The sequence below is a fragment of the Dermacentor albipictus genome, chromosome 10 (genome assembly GCF_038994185.2).
Source record: "Dermacentor albipictus isolate Rhodes 1998 colony chromosome 10, USDA_Dalb.pri_finalv2, whole genome shotgun sequence".
Lineage (NCBI taxonomy): Eukaryota > Metazoa > Arthropoda > Arachnida > Ixodida > Ixodidae > Dermacentor > Dermacentor albipictus.
The window spans coordinates 2,552,634-2,572,728 of NC_091830.1; the positions used below are offsets into that span (position 1 = coordinate 2,552,634).

Consider the following 20,095-nt stretch of genomic DNA (forward strand, 5'->3'; position numbering starts at 1 on the left):
GACGAAAAGAGAGGGAAACACAACCGCCTCGTAGATAACAATCATGCGCGACGGCACATTATCATGCCGAACAGGTACACGCACCCCAGTCTAGCACATCGCCATGTGTGATCGCGGGTCATCCACCTTCACAGAGCAGAATGGCTATTTTTTCACAAGTCCCGTCGTCTGCGCTGTTTTGCCACAATGTACGTAAGCCAACTCTAAGCCCATCTAAGAAACCTCGTGCATGTGTATACCAACTCGCCCAGCACTTAGTTTCGCGATTCTTTCACGTACTTTGGCAAGACTTGCGAGGACCGCTCTCACGTGACGTTACGGAAGCAGCTTCTCATCGTACTAATACCCGAACATGGTGGTCACGATGGCATCGGCCATTCATGCAACGACCTTCTTTGCTAGGAAAGAGCCGCTCACTCGGACGCTTGGCGCCTGAGGCTGTCGGCGCTGATCTCGAGGAAGGCGACGCTGAGGTGAGGGCCTGCGTAGCGGAGAGTCAGGTAGCGGCGCCCTGTCTTCTCGTTCAGCAAGATCGGGTCGTCCGTGGGATCAGCGAAGCCCTCCAACAAGTACTCCGTCCTCATTCCCCGAGACCGCAGTTCCTGCGGCGCGAACACTGCAATGCTGGATGACATTTCTACGACATGTTCGGGCCAGATGAACTTCGACGGGGATAATAAGGTTCTGGCAGCGACAAGCGAAGTAAGCCATGATAAAGTCATGATCCAGCGGCACGCACACTCATTGGGAGGGCTTGAGCTCAGTGACGACACAGAGGAGTAGGTGGAACAGACGAGGCGCAAACGAATGTGGGCTGTTTGGGACCCAGGCAAAGACTTGGGATGACAGGGAGACATTGCACTGAAAGAAAAGTGCCCTAAGAGCATTTTTAGAGCGAAGTTGTACATGGCTAGCCCACTCGATCGTCCGTCCGTCCGTCTGTCAGTCGCCTGTACGCCGAAAACTCCCCCGGCGCAACCCCATACGCATGCAAGAAAAAGAGGGAGAGAGAGAGAGGCGTGCGGTTAGCCAACACCAGCTAGATAGCACAATGTCTGTTTACTCCGATCCATGACGTCACGCTACCTGGCCCGAAATTTCCATTGACAAGGCTGGCTTGATGAAAGTGGTGACGTCAAAATCCCTGTTGCCTACTCGGGAGCGTCCCCATTAGATTCTATGGTAGTTGGGCCTGGTAACATGACGTCATGGATCGGTGTGAAAATACCTTGTGCTATCTAGGTGGTGTTGGATTAGCTGTGCCAGTAGTGACGTCGTTGCTCTGCGTAGCAGCCGAGCGCGCGCACAGCAGTTTCTCTTCGGCTCCGAAATGGGTAGGCCACGCGTCATATGTACTCCTTAGGAGCAGGCAGCTGTCGATCAGTAACGCCGCCAACAGCCCGTTTACGCCGTGTAAATGCTGCAGCCCGGGCACAAGAACAGACTCGTGCTGCCGAGGGCAAGTAGCAACTGCGTACCGAGGATCCGGCAACCTACCAAGCCGTCGTTTATTGAACCGTCGGGATTAACCCAGTGATAAACACCGGGGCCGCACGTTTCAGCTTCGGTGGTTAACCATCTGTGTGGAGTGCTTGGGAGGTGATTTTTTAAAATTTTACACGTGCCATCCACATTACTGGACCAAAAGCTTCTTGTGTATATGCGTAGTTTAATTTACGACCCACCGTTTTGGCTTAGCGGCTATAGAATGGTGCTGCTAAGCACGATGTCGAGGTTTCAAATCCCGGTCCCGGCGGCCGCATCTTATGGAGGCGAATGCAAGAACGCCCGTGTACCGTGCATAGGGGGCACGCTAAATATCTACTGGTGGTGAAAATTAATCCGGGGATCCCCACCACGGCGTGCCTCATAATCAAATTGAGGTTTTGGCATGTAAAGCCCTACAATCAAAATCTAATCCTTCCAGTTTAAATTACGCTCACTCTGACGACGTCGCATGAACACTGAAAGTGGTTCCTATTGCATCCCGTTTTTATTCCATGCACTTTCAATATCTCTGTATGTGTATTTTCTTTTCACATCGTTAATATTTTAGTCATTCTCTGTGCTTTGTGAGTGCACGCGCGCGTGACTTGCGGCGATACAGCGCAGTTTACGAAACGTGCGGTGGATGGCTAAGCGTATTTAGTTCGAAGTGTGTATACTTGGTAAGAGGACGACTTCAATAAAAAATGAAAATCAAAAGTTGATATTGATGATGATGATGATAACAATAAAAACCTTATTGCGTCGATGCAGGCGCACGAAACCACAGAGCAATCGCGTCGATGCAGGCGCACGAATTTCATTGTGGTTGTTCTCGTAAGAGAATGCCCAACAAAGTTCACACGAAGTAAAATTAACTCTTTTAGTGCTCGTTACAAATGTTTTGCTTCACTCCCATTCTTATGTGAGCATTTGTAAGTAGAAATAAACGTATGATTTGTCTCACATTCGTTCATGATTGCATTGTCACATTTTTCCAGCGATAGCAATGAATGCCCTCGCACAATGCTACTCCCCATCGTCGTATTTTAGTGTGGTGCCATGCTTCCTACTGAAATAAAGGAAGCAAAAAAACCCCCTTAGGCCTATTGTTTTAGATCATACGGGGGGTGATCAGGCTTAGGTTTTACCGAATTTTTGAGAATTGTTTGTCGCAGACAGCACAATTCTTGTACTTGAGCTGGATTATTGGAAGAGGTGGACAGTAGTGGCACAAAAAATTGAAACAAATATTCAACAAATTAACAAAAATAATTAATTAACTTCATGAATAATTACAGCATATTTGCAATTTAAGTATTGCAGCCGGTGACATTGCAATATACGTATCCACTCGAAATAGATTTCGAGGATATCAGCTGTTTCTAGATAGTTCCCGAATTGTAGAACGAAATACATGGGCGTCCCAGTTACCTTTGTGCTTCAATGCATAAAAGAGCGTTTTCTAAAAAAAGTAATTGGAACAACAGTTGATTATTACGGCAAGTTTGATCGCGCATATGAACAAAGTGGTGTCATTCTGGAGATTCATTCTAACTGGATACGCCTTGCAAACTCACCGACTACAATTTGCAAATTGCCATTTCTGACGTACAGTAAGCAATTAAAAGTTCATTAGTGAATTATTGTCAACTAGTTCAATTCGTGTTTCAGTTTTTTTGTGCAAGTAATGTTCGCCTGTTTGAGTAAGAGTAAAATGATGTTATCTGAAGCGGGCGATTTTTACAAATTCGGTAAGACTTGGAAGTGATCGCCCCTTAGAGTGTAGGAGACAATTAACCAGCGCACTGAAGTGACTTGTGAATTTACTATAACGTTCTGCTCTGATAACTGCTTCAAGTATCATGTTCCAAAGTTTATTCGGCTGCAGCCTCTGTAACCAGGGGAACTTCGGAACAGAGTAACCTCTGTTCCAAAGTTTCTTTGGCTGTCGGCGTAATTACCATTGATTGAGACATATACTCCGCGTAAAAGTTAAAGCTATACTCCAAAATTCTTGCTACTTTCACCGCTTCAGTGCTGTCACCTTGTTTTGGGTAGGACTTATATGTCCAAATAACATCTGCGTCACAAAAGAAAAAAAGGTGGTATTATGTATTGCTAATGTACCTTATAACGAGCTCTCTAAAGACTAGCTCACAGAGTGTAATATTTCTCCCCAGCAAAAGTTATGTAACAACACATATTTTTAATGTGCTATAGATCGCGGGTCAAGCAGAATGACACAGTCATAACACAAATCGCAAAACTATCTATAGATGCAGTATACCGCCTACCAGAAATAAGAAACTATAGAAAATACTGACTCAGCGAGCTAACTACTTTAGACAGTCTTCATCACATACCCTTCCCTCATTATGAAATCAGTTGCACCAAGAATCCTTCGACCCGTTTTCTTACTCTAACATTGAAATCAGGTTGTTTTTATCGTATCTGTTAAATATACTTTTATGTTTCTCCTGTATTATTGCTATCCCATAATCGACAGTCCTTGAATTTATTTAAGTACGAGTATTTGCAATGCACTTAGGAAGTGTTAGTGTACGTGTCATGTTATTGCCTCTATTTGATTTCTGTTAAATGTACAGAACCGTCGTTAGGTGTGATATGCCGTCTGCTGTGTATGCCAAGCAAATAGGAAAATGACCTCTGCGAAGCTGTTCTTTCAGTTCCGCTTCCTCCTATTGAAAAGGAAATAAATGGATGGATTGAGTCATTGACAGTTGAATTGGGCTTCGCGTGTAGAAGAATGAGCCGGTAAGGAAATGCCGTTGACGTGCAGTTGCCGGTCACTCACGTTGTCTCGAGACCACATGTCTAAGGGCTGCAGCTCCAGGCAGCTGCGACAATGGAGAAAGCGACAGAGGCGAATGAATAAGTAAGCGTAATTTCATATTCAATATAAATTTCTTGAAGGACGTTTAACATATGATTTCTTGTAGCGCTGTGATGCACACATTGTGAACGAAACTGTCTGGGTTTGTTGGGTCATTTATTGGGTTATTGCCTTCTGTACATGGCACTGAGGTAATTGACGTGATGTCATCCTGGCTTAGATTGATGTATTGCACAAAACGTAAAAGAAATTTCCTTGTCAGCCCAATAGGCGCTCAATCGTTCTTACCTTCCAATTTGGCGTTGACAGCGTTCTTCTTGATTCCAGAAAGCTTTGAAGTATGAACCGACCTTGGAGCACGCCGCGTCACCAAGGCCTAACACGTGATTTCGTACAAGGAGGTAGTCCCTTGCCCCGTTCTGCATTGATTGTGAAAAGCGGAGCAGCGGGACGCATTTTAGTGGGGCTTCGATGAATGTTGAAATCGCGTGATATCATGTCGGCTTAGCGAAAATTCCCATACAGCACTTTCGAGACATCCATCCTCAATATATTACGAAGTAGCACATTGGAGTTCCAGTTAGAAGTTTCCGTATAAATGTTCAGGACGACATAAAAAAAAAAGAACTTGAGATTTTATGAGTAAATACCGTTTATACTATAAAGAAAAAAATAGGCGACTCTTACCGCGAGGCAACTCGGCAAAGACGCAATCAACGAGACCGGTGACAAGGCCGCGCTTCCTGCGCCAGCTCACGGTAACGGCGCAGACTTTGACGGCACCTAATCAGGCCTTAGTCAATTGTTTTTCGGTAAACGCTGGCTGCGTCGTATATTCTAAAGGCGCCAATTAATTTAGCAAGCTTGCGGAAATTTTTTTTCTGCCCAACAATGGCCAAAGTCGAACACTTACTTTCAAATGCGCGACTTCGCACTGACGTACCGGCGACGGGATACGGCGCCAAATAAAAAAAAATGCAACTTTGCATTCATGTTTGTATCTATAGTCGGATACAACTTTAGAAAAAATGGGGCGTGTACTCCTCCGACGCGGATGCACACGAGCATCCACAAATGGGCGCGCACTCCAGACTGACGTCATGAGCCAGACGGCCGGGGACCCTGCCGACGGAGAAGCGGCCGCCCGCGCTTCGAACTGGTCCAAGTCGCGTCAGTTGCGTGCTTCAGCGATAAATACAGTTTTATATAAGCACTTTTTCAATAGCAACTGATTCATCTTAAGCCCGGAAAACGAGTAGTCGATACGCCGTGTACATGCGAACAAGCGCAAAAGCCATGCAGAGCGGCTATTTCTACTTTTGCCACTTGCAATGAAGCTAAAGAGCAGACGACGGGCAGCGCTGTAGAAGGCACGGGGTTATTTTTCTGTCGCTATCCGGCATGTGCTGTAGCACATGAGAGCTCTACTAAACCAGTCATCAAAATGCAAAAGTCTTCATTTATACCGAGAACTGCGCGTTTCAGGAGCACGATTTTTCGAGCGGGACTATTTTAGTCGCGGAGGCAGTCGGCTGTCGCGCTTTGGCCATCTGGGCGGGGCCTCCCCTTTTTTCTAAAGTTGCATCCGACTATATAGTAACCAATCTTTTACCACGAAGTTAACGAAAATAGTGTTGTTAAACAAATAATTATTAGGTTAAATTGATTTAGCATTTCTGCTCAGTGTCCCCGTGACTGCACTGCGAATGCGTTTTTTATCGCATTTTGGGAACGCGTGTCTGAAGTGATGCTAGCCTTATGGCCCGAGTGACTTGACTACTGCTCGGCTTCAATTTCGCAATTTCAACGTACGTCTTATAGCGAATAAAATGAAGTGAGTGTTTCCCTCTTGAGCTCTACAGTTGGAGTGTGTACTTGGCGCACCCTCATGTGCGGCGGCAGGTCGTCGGGCGCCATTCCGGCAGCGAAGTGCGGGACGAGAAGCCTGTGGGTCTCGAAGGGCAGCGCTGGCGCCGACTCCACGCTGCTCAGGTACTTGGCCACCACCTGGCCACGAGAACGCCAATCGCGCTCACTGATCCGTTGCTCAAGGCCGACCTGAAGGCTGCAACGCTCTCTTCTGAGGCTCGCCTTCGGGGCTTTGAATGTCACACCTCTATCGTGGAGCAAGGGAAAAAAGCGAACGTTAAAAGAGCGTCCCGTGATATTATTGAAGCAAGAAAAAGTCCCGGCACGTGATCCCGTGGGGTTAGCTTTTAGCGTCTTCCACCGCCGTCGCGCTCAGCGACACATGCGGATGCCGCACTCGATCGTTGAAGCTCACGAGCACGCATCGGGTGGCGAGCGTGTGCACAGAGAGGATGTCAAAACATCCGAACATGCTCATTTTGGTTTAGAACCTACCGTGAACCAAGCACAGCGGGCCAATCGACTCCGCCGAGCGCAGCCGAGACTGAAGTCACGTGTTGGGCCAACTTTTGGATCCACGGCAGAGATAAAAAACGAAGGGCCTGGCTCGTAGTTGAAGCGCGAAAAGTGGCTGCGTGACGTCATGCTCCATCCTAGATTCCTTCTTTCCTCTACGATCTCTTCGTTTCGTGGCTCCATGAAAACGGTTAGCAACTTCCTTCGCATCTGGATATCAACTCGTTCCCATCGTGAGCAGGCTGAACAGTGCTTCATATTAATTTTAGTTCTGTTTTTCACATAGCGGTCAAATACAAACGACTCCTAATCAACGTGTCTAAATGGGCTGGTTGGTGATCCATGTTGTTTGAACAGCACAGAAGCAGATGGAAGACTAACATAAAAGCAACGGGCGTTTCTGTCGATCGCGTTCCGTCGATAAAACGATTCGTTTTTCTGTCTGTCCTTCGCCTGCCACTGTGCTGTTGAAACAACGACTCTTAGTTGAGTTGTACAGCCATTCATACTTTGGAAAAGTTTAATAAATGGAATCCAGACGTAGCGAAGCTGTATTTCTTGACCTCTTCATCACAGATATAACAGTCTGCGTTGGCTAATGTCTTCACCCACTGCTTCCCTAAGTCTGCGAGTACACGAACGATAGACTGCGTCGCAAACCCTCAGAAGTCTTTCGGGATAGCTCTATTTACGGATGGTCGCGTTCCGACCAACGCAAGCAAGCTCGTTGTTTACTGTGCCTTGTAGGGCAAGGAACCCCGGGTGGTGAAAACGAATGTTCTACGGCGTCGCTCAAAGCCCAGTGTGGGGTTTGGGGAACCCCACGATTTTATAAGTTTTCCTCAATTGCTGCATTGCCAGAAATACGCAGAATCGAAGCTGCTGCTGAAGAAAAAAAAAAGATCGTGAAGGCTCTATTAGGGACGTAGCCGCAGGGTGTACGTGAGTAGTTTTGTGCGTGCTGCAGAGGGTGTATGGGCACTAGGGTAGAAATGACGTAACCACATTTGGTTTCATAACCACAAGTTAAATTTATTCACGCCTTAGAAAGTTTACATGCCGAAATTCTCTTACAGCTGGTGGGGGTTTTACGCTGGAATCTCGCGAAAGTGTTCGCTCCCTATTCGACGTGGGCTGTTGGGTGGGGCCGCACGGTTGCTTGGGTGCACCACCCTTGCACTGCAGGTGGGCCTTCGAGACTGCGCTGCGCTGCTCGAGCCCGTCGCGCAATCGTGCATTGTTGGGGCTTCCGGGCTCATTTCTATGTACCGAAGCCAAATTTCGTTCATATAAAAAATAAAAAAACACGCATAATGGTAATAGTGTTTGAGCGCTCTGGTGCGTGCCTGTATTTTAAAGCGCAGCTTTTTCTATATAGGCATAGCATCGGTTGGTGGGTATCCCGTCTGATAGGATGACGTCACAGCAAGCCGGCTTATATGGCTCACTAGACACCGTGTTTGCATTGATGACACCACACTCAGTGGCGTAGCCAGAAATTTTGTTCGGGGGGGGCTACGCCACTGGCCTCATATATATATATATATATATATATATATATATATATATATATATATATATACACACATACATGGGGCCAGTGGCCTAGCCAGAAATTTTGTTCGAGGAAGCTTTAGCTCGGGTGCTCCTATTTAAATACATGTAGAAGGAGAATCCGTTTTTCCTTGCAACCACTTCACCAAATTTGGGGAGGTTTGTTGCATTTAAAAGAAAAAGTTTAATTCTAGTGACTACTGGTTTCGAATTTTTCATTTAGGTGGTCAATTATTTATTAAAAATTGGCCAAATTGAACATTTTCAGAAAACGAAACTATCAAGTTTAAAACTCCGTGACTCAACAATAAAAAATGATATCACTATTCTGTGAATTGCATCTAATAGTACATCTAGAGCGGAGAAAATGGATATGTTACACATGAATCTAAAAAAAAATTAGTATTGTGGAAATATGGCTTGTGCAGAACCCTTGTACACCACGTAACCAATTCACGTAAGATACAAATTGACATACCAAACTTGTCCGCTTTGACTGTTATAATAGATGCCGTTTACAGAACCACAACGTCTGTTCTTCATGCATAGCTATTAGTTTGTAAATGTCGTGCTTCTATTTTTTCAAACTTTCGAATTTTTCAAAATATTTTAAACAAAATTCAGGCCCTAAATCGAAGTTGTGTTTCCAACAGAACTAGGATTTAGCTTTCTCTCTCAAATACAACGAATTTCAACAAAAGCGATTAGAAGGATTTTCTAAGAAAAGAGTTTCTGCGTTTTACAAGTATTTGAATAGGCCGCGTCGGATTGGGCCCGAGCTAAGGCTTCCTCTTAAACAATTTGTCAAGGGATCAAATCCATGAATAATAACTGAATTGTCATTGCCAAAGATGCTGCAAACGAATTCTTGAACGCTACGCACAGTCAAAACAATAAAATATGTATTTTTTCATAAAAGAATATACTCGTATGTGCCAAAAATTTTGCCCAAAATAACTGATATCAATGCTTCCATATTTTTGTCTATTTAAGTAAAGAAAATATCACACGAACTTTAGAACTATATCAGTTCAAAACCAGGAAAGCAGTGCATGCCACTGATATGAAAAATTAAAAGGCAATGAACTGAACAAGTTGAGGACAAATATGTTAACGAAACTTTGTCATTCAAGAACCGTGCTTACATTCTTGTATATATGCAATGGCCAGTGAAAAATCTCAATGACGCTGTAATTTGTTTTAATGTATTACGCCGGAGCAGCTGTCACCGGTCGTGTATCGTGAGTAATTGCACCGAAATCATAGTCGCAACAGAGGGCACGTATAAAAAGCAGGAATTCTGCAAGATATACGAGGGCAAGTCAAATGAATGTGAGCCAACAACGGGGTAGTTTATTTAAAAGTAGTCTTCATTAGAATTTAGACATTTGTCCCATTGACTAACGAGTCGCGTGATTCCCGTCTTATAAAACTCCTTGGGTTGCTGCTTCAAAAAGTCTGTATCTGGTTCCCTTGAGCTGTTTTTTCGGTTGCCCCAAAATGTAGAAGTCGCAAGGTGACAGGTCTGAGCTGTATGGCGGATGCTGCAGCTTCTTCCACTTGAACTTTGCCAGTTTTGTATTAACGCCATAAGCGACATGGGGACAGGCATTGTCGTGGAACAAGATGACCCCATTCGTCAATTTTCCACGTTGTTCGTTCTTGATTGCGACACACTGCTGTTCTGGCGTTTCACAATATCGGAAATAATTGATAGCCTCTCAAGATATAGCGAATTCTATCAGTAATGGACCCTGACGACCGAAAAGAAGTCAACAACACCTTTCCAGCGGAAATGATGGCCTTTGCGTACTTTGGGCTTGGTAAATTCGAATGTTTCCACTCTAAGCTTTGCCGCCGTGTTTCAGGCTCGTAGTAGTGGCACCAAAGTTCGTCCCCGATCAAAAATGCAAAGAAGAAGTCGCCATCCTCATTGTGATACCCGATCAGATGAGTCAAGGCAGCGCGAAACTTCTCCGTCTTCTCTCGATGGATCAAAATCATGGGGATCCATTGCGCACTAAAGAGCCGATAACCGAGAAGCTCATGAATTATGGCGTGAACCGAACCGTGACTGATGTTCAGACGGTCTGCCAGTTCATCGATGCTTATCCTCCGTTCTTGTTTCATCAGCCCATGAACCTTTGAAATTGTGTGGGGGGTGATTGCACGATGGTTTTGGCCCGGTCTTGGAATGTCTTTACAACGTCCTTTAAACCGTTTGCTCCAACGCTTCACAGTGGTCAATGAAATGCCGTGTTCAACGTAAACGGCAGCCATACGGCGATTAATTTCTGTTTTGGAAGCACCTTTAGCTGTCAAAAACTTCGCGACACCGAGCTGTTCAACTTTTGAAGTGTCCATTATGTGACGCAACCATATTCAACCCAATGTATGAGAGCATTAAAGAACAGTTATCTTCACACCTGCGTAAATGAGACATGCCGTTCTCCTACGCGCATGCCTCGCAGTATGAACCGTATGAACCGAACCATTATTGCGAGGTTAGGGTAGGCGCACTTTCATTTGACTCGCCCTTGTACATTAGAAATGCAGATACAATGGGATATACAAATGCGAAAATACGGCTTGATAAAGGACAAAAAAGTATCACTGGAAACAAAGTTCACTGCATGTATACACAAAACCTCGCAACAAGATATTTAAGTATACGTATAAGTCTCCAATGAGTCTATGTATGTAAGAAAAAGTAACTGTATGTAATGCGTGAAACAAGGCAAATAAACATGTTGCACAAACATAGATTCACAGAATCCTAGATTCCGCTCCCATTCCATCCACTCCCTCCGATGTATTGCGCGCGACGGAAGGCGGCGCGCTTGCTCCCCGCGTTTCTCCTTTGCACACACAAGACTGAGCCACCACCGTCGGCTCACCCATTCCACCTCCCCTCCTACGCTTTCACTCGCACATACCAAATGCAGCGCGTGGTCACGATTTGATCACCCTTGGAATTTATACGAAACATGAGGGCGACGGCGACGGCAGGAATGAGCCTGGAGTGTCCATATAATTGCTTTCGCAATGATATAATAAACGTATCCCGAAACTGAAGCGTGCCGTTGCCCATTACTTTCCGCAAAAGAAGTATCAAAATCGAACTTTCACCATGCGACAATTCGCTGCGCCGCAACAATTAATTTTTTTTTCTGTGGGGCGGAGGCACCGAAATGAAAAAAAGAACGCATAGGAAACTATGTTGGCCAGAATCGAATGCCTACATCGGGCACCTAATGGGGCTACGGAATTAATACCGAAGAAAACATGAGACGATTGGCCTACTGAGAACCATACGCATACTGCTCAGTATCCTACACCGGCCAAACAAGACTTTCCGGAAAGGTTCTGCTCAAGGAACGCGATGCAATCCTTCTAGAGTCCCCACAGTGATGGCGGCGAGCGACCATTGTTTTTTTTTTCTCGCCTGCTAGCCAGAAATCTTCCAAAACTCTGTCAGGTGAAAATCCACTCAGTCAGAGCAAACCGAACACCCACCGAAGTGCACCGCGCGGTGGTCGGGGCCATACGAGAAAAACATATGCGCTCTGGCTCGCTCTGGCAGCCCGCGGGTAGGGTAGCGAGAACAAAAAAAAATTGAAGGGGCTCAATGTGTCCTCGGCGAATAAAAGTCAAAGTAGAAAAAATAAATAAGAACGTAGTTACTTTGGCTGGCTTTAGTGTCTTGACATGGATGTTCTGGCGCAGGTTGAAAAAAAAAATGTTGACATTTTTTATGTGACATGACGGCACAAATGAACTCCCCCAACGCATCGTCTCATTGGACCTCGCTGCGTGCTTTGTCAACTCGTCTGCTAGTGTGTTGATTTGGCTTGTCTCGTTGTATGTTCCGATTTAAGACTTTAGAAAAGCCAACGGACCTTTGGCGTCAAATGTTTATAACAACAATAAACGCACAAAGTTCCGCAATTGAAAATTTAAAGCACAACTTTGGAAATGTCAATGCACGTTTCACATCAAGAGCTTATGAGATTTATACCTATAAAGTTTCGCAATGGATATCCGCGCTCCATAGATTCCGTGGCCTCAGTGAGATGCCGTGGCGAGCCCGCTCACAATCAAAGCGCCCTTCAAACTTTGTGCTCGGATGGGACTGCTTGGCGTTATGTGACTGCCGGTGTATGGGCGTTGCCACGAAATCCAGCCCGAGTTCGCAATCTTCGCGGTTAAATGTCTTTTCGAGCGTCAAAAAGACATTCTAGACAAAATCCAGAGTGATTTCCGGCGCCGGGGGTCGCTTTGGTCGGCGGTGCATGGACAGCACGAAAAAATTTCGGGGGGGGGGCTGAAGCACCATAAGCCCCCCCCCCCCTGGCTACGCCCCTGACCACACTAGAAATTTATGCAGATCCCACGAACTGTGCGAATTAATGTTATGAGGAGCAATTCGCAGGTAGCTGGCAATGCAGCATTGTGGCTTTGCATAACGCTAATGGATAGGCAAACATGTTTGTGTATAGGTTGAGATGGTTCAAGCAGCTGAAAAAACGCAACGACGAGTAAAAGAAGGCGACAATGTGTGCGCAAAGCGAGCAGTTGCGTGTTTCGCGCGAGCGTGTGTGTGCCAACAGCCGTAAAACATTGACGGTAGTGTGACAGTGAAGGCGATAACATGATTTCTTGTACTCTGCCGAAGCACCGTTAGAACCTGTTCCTTAGCTTTCTGCTCCCCCCCCCCCCCTTCCCCCGAAGACAGCACAATAAAGAGGGAACTGGCGTGCTCTGGCTTTTATAGTAAAACACGTTGCTATGCGACGTGACGCGCACATTCATCGTCTCAAACGCCATTTGACGTTGACGGAAGAGCAAGAAATGACCAAAACAAAAATCATGGCGACAATCAGTTCATAGCATATCATTAAAAAAAAGATTATCGTGTTTTACGTGCCAAAACCACTTTCTGATTATGAGGTGCGTCGTAGTCGGGGACTCCGGATAATTTGACCACCTGGGATCCTTTAACGTGCAGTTAAATCTAAGTACATGGGTGAAAGCGCACTTCGCTCCCATCGAAATGCGGCTGCTGTGGCCGAAATTCGATTCCGCGACTTCGTGCTTAGCAGCCCAACACCATAGCAACTAAGCAACCACGGGAGGTCGCATAACACTTCATGACTGGTTCGCTCATACACAGATTCCGACAGCTGCGTTGGACCTGTTTTCTTACACAAGTTCACAGCGTTTGAACGTCGATGTAAAGAAAAAAAAAGAAAGAGGATAATACCGCGTCAGTGCTCCTTTAATAAAAGAATAAGAGAGACTCGATCAAATTAGCTGTATTAACATTGCAGTGGAGGTGACAGATCTTTGCTACGAAACCTTACATTTGTCTTGCTGCCGCAACAATATATATGGTCATAGTGATTGCTCTGTGTGCATGCTGTGCTATGTCCCACCCAAATCAAAGAAATGCAAGGTGATTATATTAGGATTCTAAAAAAAATGCTCATCAAATGTCAACTATCTATGCATAGTTACACGCGCGCACATTGTGCAGCATGTTGGGTTGTTGTGTTTTGTCTAACATCAGAAATCGTCATTCCTATATGCTGCACTGTTTTCCAACTCACTGCAGCGCTCGTTCCTTTCTCGTCAACGCCGATACGCGCTCATGTGATCGATACGGACGACCAATGGGCGAGCAGTGGCGTTGAAAAAGAAAACAATTTTCTCAGATGCACGCAAATGCGTACAATGACAGCGAAGCTGTATAAGAGAACATCTTCCAGAAGTGCTGAGTTGATACACTCGACATCTATACCCAATATTCTGCCAACTTTCCCAGTGATCCATTCTTGGATGGGAAGGGGTCCAACGACCGCGCTCTTTTCAAAAGTGCATCAGTTAACGTGAACCAGTGCAAAAAAAATAATAATAAATTACGGGTTTTTACGTGCCAAAACTACTTTCTGATTATGAGGCACGCTGTAGTGGAGGACTCCGGAAATTTCGACCACCTGGGGTTCTTTAAGGTGCACCTAATTCTAAGTACACGGCTGTTTTCGCTCCCATCGAAATGCGGGAGCCGTGTGAACTAGCGCTGTAACTTTCCTTTATTTTATTGTGATAGAAATTATATGGACACTCCAGGCGCATTTTTGCCGTCGCCGTCGCCGTGATGTGTTGTGCTTTGGCAGCAACTGCTCATTTCGCCACCGGGCGCAACTGACGATCGCGGGTCAATCTCGCGCGCCATATATGGAGGAAAGCGGGGAGGCAGCGCCGAAGGGGGGCGGCTTCGACTCCGCCAGCAAACGCGTGCTTTGCACGGCCGCCCGCGGTCGTCTACATGTGCCGTATCTTGAAAGGGATATGCAGACGGCCTTTGTGCTGTTCTCTTGCGTTGGAGCGATAGAACGCACGAAGGTCGCTTCGCTCGCCGCTGCTGCCACGCTCGCTCGCACCAGTGTCCAGCGTTTTGCAGCGAGTGCTCGCGCTCTTTGAGCGTGATGTGTTCATGTTTGCTTGTGCGCGTTGACACCGTGCTTGTCAGTTCAGTTAGTACGCGAATCTTTACGCGGCCGATAAAGCTGTCTGTACTTCGGATAGCTGTCTACTAATCGGCTATCGCAATCAATGCTGCGCCTGTCTCGCGAGACTGCGACGCTTTTTGTTGCTACTTGGTATCAGTGCCGTCTAACGAATTACTTTTTGTGCTACAAAGGGCGTTTGTATTTACTTCCTTACGTTTAAGATTCTTGCGTTTTTGAACATAGTCCTGTAACATTGAATTATTTGCGTCAATAGCGTGTTTATTTATGCTGTATTCTTGTATTTTCCCCTCTTCTTTTCTTACCATAATAAATATATCTCTTTCTCGTCTCCTGTAATGTAATGCATGTACGCTGAGGGTATTATAAACAAACAAACAAAGGAACATTTCACTATATACGGCGCGTGTCTGCAAGTTCTTCGCCATACCCATCTTGGTACTGCGCACGTTCTTACATGCTGCGCCTGCTCTGTACCCGCGCTCGCGTTCGGCTGCGCGTTCCGACAGCCTGGTGTGCGGCTGCACTGCTGGCTGTTACACGCGGTTCATGGACCACGCCGCCGCGCGAGAACCACGCTCCCCTTAAATGGACACTAAAGGTTAATATTAAGTCAACGAGGACTTGAAATATTATCCCAGAAACCCCGAAACGCTTGTTTCGTGCGAAGAAGAGACTTATTTTAAGAGAAAATGCGTTCTGAAGCGTCCGCGTACCTCTAGCGCAGTTCAAATCACCGCCCTCCGATCGAGGAGTGGTGTGATCATGGTCTCATAGTGACGGTCCGTCGTCGGTGAGTAAAACGGCGCCCGCAGGCGGCGTTACGGCTTTCTGCGCAAACGCAAACGCGCGGATAGAAAAAGAGCCGACAGCAGCGCGAAAGCGGAACTATGGCGGCTAGCGGAAGGGTAAGCGCGCGACGATAAGCTGGTTCTTTATTTTATGACGCCAACTTTGACGCTCGTTGCAATGGACGACCCTGACAACGACACACTGGCTCGCGATGCTGGGCTCGACTTCAGCGATTTAAGCACTGATGAACGTGACCTGCTGCTGCGGGCTCGCGCTGCCGGCGTCGTTGCGTACTACTACGACGGCAGCTGTATGTCATGGCTGTACATATTCGCACATTTGTAGCCTTTCCTTCGGGAAAACCAAATGTCGCATTCACCGCCCCGTCTTCGACCTGCAGTTCTTGCGCTCCGGAGAATGCAGGCAAGACCGACGGAACAGCGCTACGGGAAAGCATTTCTTTGAAAGGCACTCCACACGACTTGAGGAAGTCGGCGGTGACCTCGTAATCCTCTGGTTGAAAGTGCAGCGAGAACATTATCCGATTTTTGGGCCCTTTGCCAACGCGCTGTGGCAGAGGTACGGCGGTTAACCACTTCGAACGGAGAGGTTCACTCGATGGCACACAGTGATAAGTAATGTTGGATAAGCCGCTGCAACTGCCCTTGGCCAAGTTCCGCAGACTGTTAGAGCATCCCACGACATCACATGGACGTGGCATTCTCGCTGCTTGTTCCAATGCAAGTTTCGCGAGCCAGCACAACCAGCGCAGCACGACGCGATAACGAAACAACTGAAACACCAAAGCGCGCGCAGCACACAGTCGAGCGCGCAGAGTCGAGCGAAAACGAAACCTTTCGACCACCCATACTACTGAAAGGTAACGTCAAACTCTTATTTTTTCTTAGAATCGAACAGAAGTAGACAAGTAGCATTTTCTTCCGTCCTATAACCTAATGAAATGATCTTTTTAATAGGACTAGTTGAGTACTAGTACCATAAAATATGATGAGGAGTGCCTTCATCATCGGGCTAGTACCGGAATGTCGCGGAGGGGGGTGTCAAACCGTGTCATGCATTTACCTCAACATCTCGGTTACTAAAGCTCTGTTCGCGATTATATTGACGCTTTAGACGTTCCAGAGCATTGCTTTATCACTTTAACTTGACTTCATAGAAATCTTTAGTGTCCCTTTGACAGCTTGGCAGTGCAGGCTTGGGGGCTTGCACGACACAGAGGGCACGCGCTGCGTTAGAAGGTGGCATGCTCACGTCGCCGGCGCGGCTCGTCGGGTTGTCGGTGCTGAGGAAGACGCCTTTGGGTCCCGTCACGCTGTGCCACGAGCTGGGCCCGCTTTTCCTGAAGACGTGCACTTCGAGCGCGTGGTAGACGACGGCAGGAGCGAGCGCAGTGACCGAGTACCTGCACGGGACGTGGATATACGCGGTTATCGACAGGTGGGCGAGTTGGTGCATCTGTGGAACAGCGCGAAAAAAAAAAAAGGGGGGGGGGACGTACAGATATGTGACACAAGACGCCACCGACTAGCGAGGGGTATTTTTATTCCAGAGATGATAGCGGGTAATTTCAGCTTAGTAGATATCGCCGCGTATGCAAGGCAACAACAGCGAAAAATCCGAGCACAACAAAACCGCTGCAGCCTCAAAGTGATCAGGCATCTAGAAAGGATACGTTTCCCTTCTTGAAGAAATAATATATATATATATATATATATATATATATATATATATATATATATATATATATATATATATATATATATATATATATATATATATATATATATATATATATATATATATATGGTCCTGTGCAAATTTGCTGTACGGGGTCATGAAAGAGGGAAGAAAATTTGCGAACTACACGAGAAAGGAAGCCATGCAAACACGAGAAGAAATAAAAAAAGGGAATATTCATATGGACACGTGTACTTATTTATCCTTTTTTCGAGGACTGCATTTCACCCGCTAACAACCGTGAGTTACCGCTTAGCGCAAAACGCGCCTGCATGATTGGAACTTACTCGTGTGCTATTGTTGATTCTATCTGTTGTGTATGTTCTCACCGAACCTTGCGTAATCAGATTGCGTGCGCGACACGAATTGTGTAGTAGTTTCTGGAAGGCACGCGAGCACCAGCGATTATACCCCGGTACTCTCGACGAGTCGCGTATAAAAGCCGACGTGCTTGGCCAGCAGATTCCGACGATCGCCGACACTGCTCGCCGCTTTCGTTGCACTGTAGCCTGTCGTTGCGGGCCCATGTTCCTCCAGTAAAGAGTTAAGTTTCGTGACTCACAGTTTTACTATACCGTGTTCTTCACTATCACTGTAACGTGACAATACTGCGTTTCCGTGCTTTCACAATGTGATACGGCAGCAGCGAAACGTGCTGCGCTTGTAAAAGCGTGACTGACGACTACATCTGGAGCGTGCACTGGACGAGCTGGGTGCTTCCGGGAGAGCGCGCGTGAGGCTCACCAGTACGGGCTCTCCCGAAGGCAGTGCGTGCTGGGACTGCGTTCGGCGGAGTCGCAGCGCCTTTGGCGGCCATCAGCGGGGCACTCGTCCTCCGCGCACGGGCAGCAGAAGCCCTGCGAATCACGGAGCCTTGTGAGCGACGACTCTATTCTGCCCACGACGACTTCGATGAACTTAAAAAAATTGCATTTAAAAATAAAATTATGGGGTTTTTACGTGCCAAACCCACTTTCTGATTATGAGGCACGTCGTAGTAGAGGGACTCTGAAATTTCGACCAATTTCAATATATATATATATATATATATATATATATATATATATATATATATATATATATATATATATATATATATATATATATATATATATATATATATATATATATGTATTTCTTGTGCGGTATTTGTTTCCTTACATAATGAAGTGTGCCAGTGAATGAAGCGTATTTTTAAAGCTCGTCGAGCAGTATCCTGTTAACGACTTATGACAACCCGCGAGGCCTGCTGCCTCTCAAATGGCGCCGCTGAAATGCACTGCTTCAAAGGCATGCCTGTGGGGAGCTGTGCCTGCGCTGTTTCCGCCTACACCGACACAATCTAAACCGAATGGAACGCGTAAAACAAAGTTGCAACAGCGAAGGAGCCCTGATGGTTGGTATGCATCGAACTTCTGCAATGTTGACCAACATGTTAGTATCCTTTCACTGCGTAATGAACTAACGTGCGAATAATATCAGCGCTTCCAGTTCATGACAAGGAACGTTCGCAACTGTGGCCATTGTAGCAATTTGTGTCTCACAATGCGACGCTATAGTATATTATAGCGGTATCAGTGTTACGGGCACCCTAGGCGCATTTCTGTCGTCGCCGTCAGGTTCCGTATAAAGTCCAAGGGATAAAATCGTCACCGCGCGTCGTATGCTGTATGTGCGAGCAAAAGCGCGCGAGCGCGAGCCGGCGATCGCAGGTCAAACTCGCCCACGCAAGGGAGGAATGTTGGGAGGAAGCGCGCCGTATTCGGTCGCGCGCAAGGCTCCGGGGGAAGGGTAAGGATGGAAGGGGGGGGGGAGTGTTTTACTGCGGACTAAAACCCCTTAAACTTCGTAAGGTAGCGACACTCTCCTCCTCCGCCTTCACTCTTCCTCGTTTCGCCTCTCTTTCACGCTCCCTCCTCCACCGTGGTGCCACCTACACTGCTCGGGCGTAGCAACGGCGCCAACACGCATTGCTCGCCACTCCGTAGACGCTTCTCGACCAAAAATGGCGCTGAAGCAAGGCGCGAGGGCCCACGTGGTGCTATTAGGCCAATAGCGGCGCAGCGGCGGCCTCGGTCAGAGCGCGCGAGGAGGAGGCGGCATTCTTCAAAGAGTGGCACTACTTTACGAAGTTTAAGGGTTTCTACTGTGGACGGGCCGGATGGCCGCGCGCGCGCCCCGGGGCCGCTGTATTTGAAAGCCATCTGCGACGGTACTGAGTCCGCCGCGCACTGTGCTTTCGCGGCTTAGTTCGCGTTGATGCGATGCGCAGCCCGAAGGTCAGTTAGCTCACTGCTGCTGCCGCGCGTTCTCATTCGAGCGTTTTGACAGCGAATTTCCGCGGTCATCGAGTGAGACGTACTAATGCTTGCGCGTGCGCACTTGACACCGCGCTTATTAATTTAGTTAGAATGCCTATGTTTACAAGTTTATACGGCTGACAAAACTACTCTCTTCGTATAGCTGTCCACTAATTCGCTATCGCAATCGTTGCTTCGCCTTCTGGACGAAACTGCGTTTTTTTTTGCAAACGAAATCGACAACGAGGCAAATTAGTTGTATGCGCTGCACTTGTCCGTGACACACCTTGGGGTATAGTTCATCCGGGTCGTAGCCACACTGGAAGGCTGAAATGTCGTTGGAGTAGCACGCCTTGAGCGATTCTGGTCGGGACAGGTTGGCCACGGTGTACACTTCCTCTGCCAGCTTGCCGTTGACGCTCTGTTTGTGAGTA

At 46.8% G+C, this 20,095-nt stretch overlaps 1 protein-coding gene across 11 annotated transcripts in view; it reads right to left on the reverse strand.

Moving 5' to 3' along the window:
• LOC135911960 (hapless 2) overlaps positions 1-20,095 on the reverse strand; it is a 64,397-nt gene that overhangs the window by 35,180 nt on the left and 9,122 nt on the right. For 9 of the 11 annotated variants that reach the window (XR_010567526.1, XR_010567527.1, XR_011509046.1 and 6 more), the window contains exons 3-9: positions 19,948-20,082; positions 18,106-18,218; positions 16,876-17,026; positions 6,227-6,349; positions 4,631-4,761; positions 4,304-4,346; positions 418-602 (exon numbers count right to left, since the gene is read on the reverse strand). Coding sequence is in view for 8 of the 11 variants with exons in the window: in XM_065444322.1 (XP_065300394.1) it covers positions 418-602; positions 4,304-4,346; positions 4,631-4,761; positions 6,227-6,349; positions 16,876-17,026; positions 18,106-18,218; positions 19,948-20,082 (881 nt within the window). In the remaining 3 variants the exon portion in view is untranslated. The remainder of the gene's footprint in view (positions 1-417; positions 603-4,303; positions 4,347-4,630; positions 4,762-6,226; positions 6,350-16,875; positions 17,027-18,105; positions 18,219-19,947; positions 20,083-20,095) is intronic. The other 2 variants (XM_065444323.1, XM_065444326.1) reach the window with 2 other exon arrangements.